We start from the raw sequence: 10,099 nt of genomic DNA, 5'->3' as shown, positions 1-10,099 counted from the left end.
TACATTATTCTACATTACTACATTAAACTGAAACTGAATATAAAAACAATGTCGAAGCATGCAAAGAAGGAGAAACCAAAAAAAATGTGTTGGTTTTCTGAAATAAAATCTTACGGGCAACACAATGTGGTATAATATATACTCGTAAATACATTAGTTAGGGGACTCGCTACAAACAAGTAAATTAAACATGTTTGGCTGACGAAGATGATCAGATTGTTGTACATTGAAATGATATACACAGTGTGAAAGGTTTAAAAATAAGTAAATGTTCAAAGCAACAACACTTTTACATAAATCTATATATGATACAAATGAAATGCACAAAGCTAAAAAAAAATTTAAAAGCTGATCATTAGCTTTGATTCAAATTCCATTGGCGGATCCAGAAATTCGGTAAGGGGCGCGCTTATTGATGTGGCCGAGTAGATCTCCAGTGGGCTTGGTTTGTCGTATTTTTTTTTTGCGGGCTGAAGGGAGAGGCGTGCATGAATTCACCATTCAATAACAATTGATTTGATTCCTATGATGCACGTACATGCTCTTATGTGTTGTAGCAACTGCGAACCGCCCACATATTCAAAATGAGATATTAGTGATTGGATAATGTTGAACTGACGTTGATGTCACAATACCTATTCAGGATTGGTATATTTGAAATTAAGAGCCGAGGACTGAGCTGGTTGGATCATGTTCTCAGAATGCCACAAGACTAAATCTCCCAAACAGCACTTCGCTGGACGCCACAGGGTCAATGAAACAGAGAGAGGGGGGCAAAAACCCACATGGAGAAGAACAGAGATGGTGGCCAAGGATAGACAGGAATGGAAGAACCTGATTGCAGCCTTATGTCCCGGTGTGGGATGAAAAGGACCACAGATATTTGAATTCTAGCAACCATTTTAATTTATAAAAACACTTATTTATAAAATATTTATAATGACCACAGTTGTATGCTGTATATCGGTAAATATGAAAAAATAAAAACAATTTTAAGATGTAAATATTGCAATAATTGCCACATGTTTACAAGTGTAAATTGTAAGTCAGCTAAAGAAAACTCTGATTAGCCTGACAATCGTTGTTCACTAAATTACAATTCAGCACTTGTGCAGTGTAGAGCACAGCACCATGTACAGTTTACCCATTTATTGATTTTCAATTGAAATGACAGTCGTGAAACTCGTACAGTGACGTCATAGTAATAAGCACTTTGCGGAATGGAGGGTGGCATCCACTTAGTCAATTTATTCGTTTTGGATTTGAATGAAATTTGTGTCAAATTAAAACAGTTATTGTTTGTAAATATTTACAAATATAAACAAAATGTATTAACAAAGAGTTATGATATCCACTGTATTTGCTTCTAAAATTTAATCGGTTGGAAGGTTCACTAAACGTATTACGTGTTTTTGAAAGTTGACAAACTTGACACGTGACATAGCACTGGCGTTTGAGCTATGACTGGAAAATAAATATCTTTATCATGATCTTCACTGTAACATAATCTTTGGTGAAATCCAAGTGTATAACAGCATCCAGATAAATTTCGCAAAATATATTGTCAAGTATAAAGCTTTTGACCTTTAATATACCTTTCCTAGAAATCGCGCCCTCTAGTGACAAAGCGCTTCTAGACGTAAAAAGAGTCAATATTTTATCTGTAGTCCCCTATCATAGAACATTATGTTTTTGGAAATGTTATTGTATTATATATGCGGAACGACCACACAACCAAACAGTCTTTTCGAACGACATTCATTGTATTTACACACCAATGCGTTCAAGAAGCAAGGATGTACCTTATTCTCGGGGGGGGGGGCATCCGGGCATTTTTACCGCGTGGCAACCATCACGGTGAAAACAATACTTGGGATGATTGTTGAGACTCCCCTAAGCAGTGTAACAAGATTACTCCTGCGTGTGTAACTCAAATAAATTTGATTGTTCAGGATTACTTCAAAGTTGAGTTCCTGTTTTCTCGAATTTTCACCGGTTCTTCGCTCGACGTTCCGCGTTCCTCAGCAGCGCGCCCGAGCCCGTAGAAATGTACGTGGTATCACAGGGAGTTGGACAAACTTATGTATTTTAATAAATTATTAAATAATAAAATGTTATATAATTTGTCTTTTACCCCCTCCTGGTCTTTTACCCCCCTTTGTTTATACCACTCTTTCCTTCATCACAACGTTGTTACGCGCTAGTGTTATATGCAAATTTTAACGCGTGATGTAGACACACCCTATTATAGTAAATAATAGGGTGTGTCTACATCGCGCGTTAAAATTTATATAACATTAGCGCGTAATAAAGGTGTGATGAAGGAAAGAGTGGTATAAACAATGATCAGTGATTACTTGAAATCGATACCAGGAAAGGGGGGGGGGGTAAAAGAAAAGTTATATAACATTTTATAATTTATTAAAATACATAAGTTTGTCCAACTCCCTGTGAAGAAACTTGAGATTAAAACGACGTGCTTTTGTTTTCACTACTAGTAGATGTAAACCTGGCGTTATTTCGTTCTGGTAATGGGGGTGGTGCGGTGGGTACTGTATCAATATATCTGGCGTAGACTGGGTGGGGTTTGGGTTTTAATCCTGCATGTGCGGTCTTGGGAGGTGTTGCCATCACGCTGACACTGTCCTCGGTTAGGTCAGAATAGAAGCCACTCACTACACGGGATGGATTTTGTTTTGAAATATTCCGATTCTGTGGTTGGGGCGAAGTGTTCTCTGAGTGAAAAGTGTGAAATCCTGAGTCGCCGTCGTCTTCCACTGTGGAGGTATCATCTGCAGAGTGGCCAGGTGTACCTTGATGCGACTGTAGGTGTGTACTTGACAATGTCGGATTGGGTCTTGGGGCTTCTGGAGTATCCCATGAAGTATTCACGTACCCTGACGTGTGTTCAGATTGCACTTCTGCTAAAGTTGTTAAAGATCGCCTCACTCTCATGGTAACAGGTTTCAGAGAGGGGTTGAACGGAGTGTTTTTGATGTCTTCAATCGCTTTCTGTGGTTAAAAATAGAACATACTAAGATTAATCTGATTAAACCTTTTCTAAAGTTTATGGTTTTATGTTATTTGTCATGCTCTCATTATTTTACCGAGCCCCTACACGAAAGTTTTGATAAAGTAAACATGTAATATATGTGAATCTGTGACACTTCTAGTTGCTGAATACCTTGTAATTGTCCATGAAAATACTGAAATATGTGAAGAAATCACTTGGCTGTATAGTTTTACTATTCTCTCCAAACAAGGCACATGCGTTTCTGTAACTTTCTTCCATCTTCGTGTACAACTTTGATACTTCAAACACTTTCTCTGATGCTTTGGTATAGAACGCGTGACAGTCAGTTAAAGATTTTACACTACAAATTAAAACACATACAGTCCCGGGATAGAGAGATTGTAATTAAAACAATCAGTCACCTATAGCCTTAAGGTAGCGAGAAGGGAAATTTTCACTTTTTTCTTGATTTTTCAAAAATTGATAAAACGGTTACTTTAGACCTTGATACATCACCCCAGGTTTACAAAAGATCGAAATTGCGAAATAACGTTGCTCAAATTAGTGTTTTAAAACACTAGCAGAAAAGACTACAACTGCCGTTTCGTGGATATTTGCATAGTGTTTATCTTTGGAAGGAATTAAATGATAACATCTTATCTGTATACTCTGTTGTTGACGATTCTGATATAACGGGTGATAAGCTTCCAGTTGCAAACAATGCGTGTTTATCTAACGTCCATTGTCAGCATTATTGTCAGTCGAGACTTCGTCGGAGAAACATGGTCATACAGTACTCATTTCGCCCAACCTTCCGCTTTTACATCGACTGCTTATCGCTTAATTTCCGACCACGCGGTCTTGTCCGACCGGAAACCGACCGCATTTTAATCGCGTTTTTTTTTTCGCTCGCTCGCTCATTGAAAACATTGACCGCTCGCCCAAACACTGAAAACTGGCACATGGGTGGTCGAAATGGTGGTTTTGATAGTAAAGTGTGAACATACAACTAGTATTAACTATTATTACATTCTGAACGACACTTCAAATCTAATAGCTGTATTACACTTGTATCGTGAAAGCAACTGAACTGGGACTTCTTGTTACGTGTTTTGGGTGCTTGTTCTAGATGTAATATTTTTATTTTTATTTTAATGAGACAGTTACGTGAAAAAAAGCCTAGGTAACTCCTTTTGACAGAGCAGAGAAACGAGGAAATGTTAGTGATTAATTCCAAAAATAACGATATCGAATCCACATCGGTCCACGTCTGGTAAAATTTGACATTCAATTTTTAAAATTAAGTCACGATCATTGAATGAGCTCGGTCTATACCGTATACGTACCGCAAAAGTGTTCCCACAAAAAATATTTTCGACTAAAAAATCGAACAGAGCTTGACATGTATGAATAATTTATTGGGCTTAAATGAAAAACGTGTCAAATTTAGTTATAGCCATAACTATTTGGTGGCCAGTCGATGAACAATTCAAAGTCCTTCAGGGCTGAAAATCATCGACGCTACTCTGGTTTACTTTATTTCACAACTTGCAGAGAAAACTGATTCGCGTGAGCTCTAATGTATCTTAGCCTAGTATTTTCTTTTTGAACTAAGGTCAAAATCCATCAGTTTGTCAAAATATATGTTTTTCAGCGAATAATTTTGAAGCCTGTCACAGCACAAACAACTATGTGAATCGACGCCGGTGATTGGATTGTACGACGACCCTTCAATTAGCGTCAAATATGCTTTGTTACAACATCATTGATTGGCTGAGAGTCACCTGATCGGAGCACGAACTGGGTCACAGAACCATATTTGTCCGTATTATCAGCAGGACTTTGCAAAATAACCACACCCACATTTTCAATCATTTTTAGCGCGGAAGTTGCCAACAAATGTAAAAAAAATCGTGAATTTCATGGATTCGAATAAAATAAAGCAAGCGATTGATAAGGATGATTATTAATATTTTCCCCGATGCTCTTCGAATTTTTATTTTTTTTATTTCAAGGTAAGAAATGGCTAGCTGAAGTTGCATCGTCTTCAATGCGGTTGTTTCACCGCGAACAACCCTAGCTCTGTTTTGGGCATGGTTTAGTTTTGCGATGTAAAATAAAATATATATTAAAATAATAATACTTGATTAATTATTTGGGGTTTCAGCCCACAAATTACAGACATGATCTCCATGAATTACGGTCAATGTTTGTCTTCTCTCGGCTGATTGTCACGGTGTTGATCGACGCCCTTCCTAAACTCAGTATGGAGAAACCAACGGGGATCGACATTCCAAACAAACAATCAAAATTATCAACGAAAGACGAGATTTTTCTAGATATTTACAAACATACTGTCATGATAAACATATGTAAAATTAACAAATACACAAAGAGGTGTAATATTAGGTTTTATTTTAGGCTTAGAAATATTTTCTTTCACTCAGCCCATGCATGTAACTGCCATTTGGCTTTACGGTCCTTCAGCATCGGGGGAAAACAACAATAATTATACAAAACACATTGCGAAGACTCAACAATCAGGAAAGAAACCCCAAACAACCCTGTCGTACTTGTGTTGAAATACATTTTGTATTTCACGTCAGAATATTGTTTAAAATAAAATATTCAGTCCAAGCCAAATCGAGGTCAAAGGGTCAGGTTGCGTGCATATAATTATATATAATTAAAACAAAAAGTATTTGAACTTTTGTCAGCTGTTCAACATCTATAAAAACCAGAAAGACAATTATAAGACAATGTGAACCTCGGAAATTATTCTGTTAGTCACGGTCCAAATTTTAAATGCGCGCGAGCGAGCAGGTGGGCGGTGATATTTCAGGGTTTGCGCGGTCGAAAATAAAGCGGAAATTGTTCGGTCGAATTCAACAAGCGGTCGCAAAAGCGAGAGAAAAAGGTGATTGGAAAGCGAAAGCGGGCGGGAGGTTGTGCGAAAGGAGTACTGTAACTTTGCACAACTTTCTTTTAAATCGTTTTATTTTCCAAGTCAATATTCTATTTTACTAATATTTATTTTTTTCTAACGCAATGGCGAAGAAAAGAAAGAAAGCGTTGACAGACGAGGCAAAGAAAAATCTGCCACTCAGTGTCGCACTCTGACACAGCAATTTTTTTTCAAACATCGGCCATTTTGTTTCACCATGAAAACCGTTTTATTAGATGTCTTATCTGAGACACTTGAAGGATTAGCTTGTTTGTAAACTTCAGCGTGTACAGTGGGACAGTAATGTTTGTCAGAGGATTATCCCTCGTTGTTCGTTTGCATAACAATGGAAAACCCGAACGTTCCTGGAGTACGGACTCAAATGCCAGCAGTTTTCTTCATTTTTCGCGCTCGAGCTTGAAATTATTCATTATCTGACACTCTTTATGAGTTCTATGATATCAGTGGTTAATATGTTTGGCCATTTTTAGTGTATATTTATAATGATGCAGCAAATCTACAGTGTTTTATTAACCAAAACTGTTTTTCGCGTTTTTCTCGAGTTGAAGTTTTGATCGAGAACGACTCATTGGGACCGCCGCCAAATCAAGTGCGTTCGGACTAGGACATTCAAACTCGCAGTTATCGTTCAAAAGATAATGATGGTGCGAAATATGTCTGGGTTTTTAAAGAAAATGCTTTGTCACAGAATAATAGTCTGTTAAAGGTGCCAAGTATGAAATAATTTGGGGACAAAAAAACAAACCTGCATAGAAATCGGAATATAAGGTCTTTTGATTATCGGAGACGCATTTCAATGGACTTGATTACGGACAATGCATAACTTAAATTTCACCAGGAAATTCCGCATCGTGCTCTCGCAATCGCGTACTTAGTCATTTTTACAAGGTTCGCCATTTTTGATGTCACGTGATAATTATGTAAACAATGTCTGTCCAGTTTGTGCGAACTTGCACCTCTATACTTAGTCTTTTGATATATATAACCTAAATTACTGTTCTGAACGAGACAACAGACAGAGAATGTTTTATTTAAAAACGTCACAAAACCTTCTCGCTACCTTAACATTCTAAAAACCTAATTTTTAAGATGTGGATTACTTGCGTGCGCCGCGCTGCTCATCCTGAGACACAGTTATACGTAAATTGTTAGTTTTGCATTATAATCACTGATGAAAAACAATGTAAAGATCGGTGGCAGTAAAGTTTAAAAGAATCTATCTTAAGTCGCAATGTAAGACTTGAGAGTTGTTGGGAGTGTTGGTAGCTCAGATGCACATGCGCACTGGCGCTTTGATATTTCATCGAACGAAGACTGTTATGTCCTTTTTCAAAACAATACTTGTATGTTATTACAACTTGTATAGCTACTGTGCTTTGCAAGAAATACCAAACATCATTATTCAAACATGCTGAAAAATATTTCAAAAACGACACTTTAAAATATGCATACAGTAGACTGGTAAAAAGGATATAGAGATGACCGGGTTATCCTCTTGTTTATCCCGTTCGAATCTTGTCAGTTCCAATCCTTTGCGGAGACCATGTACATCGGTAGAGATCGATTCTAACGACACTGCAGTAAGACAATATAGTAATAACGGCATAAATCCCCGTGTCTAAACATGTGCGTTGTACGTTTACGGTATTGTTATATGTGTTCTATCAATTGCTGATTGTTATTGTAATATTGGAAATATGGTGATATGTACCTGACACTGCGTCTTTGACGACCTCGAGATCCTCATACCATAATGCAACAGCAGGGTAACAATTCCTGGTCGTTGTTGCTATATAGTTCAGCAAAGTATGTTGCCTGTCTGTAGATTTGGTATCCATTATCTACCAATAGATCGAGTACAGACAGAAACTATTCAAAATAATCCATGTTTTATGACCATGATTTAATTCATATTTTACCGTATTTAGATTAGACATAATGCACTGGACTATTACATATCGTTGCCTAAAATCGAGTACTATTTTATCTTATATTTTAAAATGAACCACTTTTTATTATTAATTATTATTATACATCTGTCACCGTAACGCCACAAGTTACAGCGTGCCGTAATTTTGCGATATTTTACGGGTGTATTTTCATCCTACCATATTAGGAAATGCGAATTCCAAATACGGAATGATTACATGCATAAGCGTCCTCTAATAATAAAAACAAACATGGCTGCCACCAGGATTTGACCAGACTCCACACAAAGAAGTTCGCTGATTCTGTTCAAAACTTTTTGGATTTCGGCATCCCATGATGTATCCTTGGAAGGAAAAGATGTATAATAATAAGGTAATAACCTCATAATATAACATTAGTATTATACCGACCCTGTTAAATGACTCTAATTTGAAACCATATGCTGGACCTCTGCGGGAACTGTTCATGTAGTTTCCAAAAGCGAGAATAATCTGATGAAATAATGTGAAAGTCAGTACAAAGACGCCCTTTCAGTCATATTCTTAACGATAATACTTGACAAGATCGATAAATTGATATGTGGATTCACCTCAAAAACTTTTCTCAATATCTTGCTTTTAATTAGAGATTCCGATGCTGTAATGACTGCTTCAATTTGCTGCAATGTAAAGTACAAGTTATATGTACACGATTACGTCTGAGTCATCTAGATACATCATTGGTGACACTGTTGTCATAACAACCGACCGGTCGCTACCACTAACACACATTCCTCAAACTCGTTTGTTGTCACTTATTTGATGTTTACTGGTATCCAGAAACTCGTACATATTAATTTGTTGTAGTAGTAGTAGTATATGTTACAAAATTTTCACTGAACAAGACATAATTAAAGCAGGAGATTCGTTACCTGCGCATGCGTCAGATGGCCATAGCGTTGTCACTGTTTACAAACAAGTGTCTATATACCCACGAGCCTTTGCGTTTTTAGCGGGTGTTATCGTTGCTTGGGACTCGCTTGCGCGTGCGCAGGTAACGATCCTCCCGCTTTAAGATATATTATATCAGGCAATCGACAATAAGTCGAATAGTGTATGACAACTCGAATATAACTTATTTTTCTAAAGTTGTTGCATCACAGAAATGGCGAAAGAACACTGAAATATCTCACCGGCCTGACAGTGCTGATGAGGTCGTCATAGATACCCATAAATACCATCAATCTTAATCTTGATTCATATCGATCGATACGCGCCATCTAAAAAATAGATCGATAGTGTGATGGCGTGTAATATTATTGTGTTCTGATCCACATACATCCAGGTTTGAGGGTTCATTTTCATGAACTTTTTGTCATAATCAAATGTTCTTATAGGGAAGAGTCTTGTAATTATTCGCATACTGGTATGTTGGGTCAATAGGTTAACAGCGTTTCTCACGATTGCGAGACCTTACTAAAATAGAACCGACGTAATCACATCTCATCAAACATCAAAAGATGATAACGTGCGCACACGCTATAATTTTCGATGATTTGTTTTGATCTACAAGAAAGTGTATTGTCTCAGCAAAGTCGTAGAAAAACGCCCTCTGTTGTTATTTTAGTTTTTGTTTTCTCATTTGTTTGTCTAGTCGAGTCGCCGAACGCCGTCATGAATAATTAATCACATGACTTAAAGTGTAGTGGTCACGTTGCTATGCGTCGCAATTGATTCATATTTAACGCACACAGACCTTCAAAAAAGACCATAAAACGTGCAGTTGTTAAGTTCGTTCATTACCTTGAACATGAACTTCTCAGCTTCTCCCATTTCTTCGTACCTATCAGCATTCTTGGCAAGACCACGTAGCTGCAAATATAAACAATCAAATTAACCAGAATAATTTATGCAAGCCGATAACAATTACCACGAAATGTATGACGTCATTATACTTACTTCTTCTCTTGATGGCACGAAATTTAAAAGTAATTCGGCGATCTCGCCGGGAACACCACTGATGTCACAGTTAGTTATATGTGATTTAATTTCCCTGTCATTTAGCTTGATACGACGTCTTGTAATTACTACAAATAAAAAAAAAAATACATAAACATAATTCATGTAGTTGTGGTCGTTGGCAACAAATTGTTCGAAATTTAAAAGTAATTCGCCGATCTTGCCGGGAACACCACAGATGTCATAGTTAGTTAT

The 10,099-nt window shown here is 37.1% G+C and overlaps 1 protein-coding gene across 1 annotated transcript in view; it reads right to left on the bottom strand.

Moving 5' to 3' along the window:
- Nucleotides 1–2,466: 2,466 nt before the first annotated feature.
- The window catches only part of LOC100375412 (formin-like protein 3), a 37,472-nt gene continuing 29,839 nt past the window's right edge, over nucleotides 2,467–10,099 (bottom strand). Inside the window, exons 17-23 of the mRNA XM_085502837.1 lie at nucleotides 9,845–9,972; nucleotides 9,689–9,757; nucleotides 9,079–9,165; nucleotides 7,690–7,819; nucleotides 7,431–7,553; nucleotides 3,185–3,333; nucleotides 2,467–3,012 (exon numbers count right to left, since the gene is read on the bottom strand). Coding sequence (XP_085358963.1) covers nucleotides 2,467–3,012; nucleotides 3,185–3,333; nucleotides 7,431–7,553; nucleotides 7,690–7,819; nucleotides 9,079–9,165; nucleotides 9,689–9,757; nucleotides 9,845–9,972 — 1,232 coding nt within the window. The remainder of the gene's footprint in view (nucleotides 3,013–3,184; nucleotides 3,334–7,430; nucleotides 7,554–7,689; nucleotides 7,820–9,078; nucleotides 9,166–9,688; nucleotides 9,758–9,844; nucleotides 9,973–10,099) is intronic.

Source organism: Saccoglossus kowalevskii, chromosome 8 (assembly GCF_978046115.1).
Source record: "Saccoglossus kowalevskii chromosome 8, keSacKowa6.1, whole genome shotgun sequence".
NCBI lineage: Eukaryota > Metazoa > Hemichordata > Enteropneusta > Harrimaniidae > Saccoglossus > Saccoglossus kowalevskii.
The sequence above is the reverse complement of the archived record's forward strand: the minus strand, read 5'-3'. Positions and strand labels throughout refer to the sequence as shown.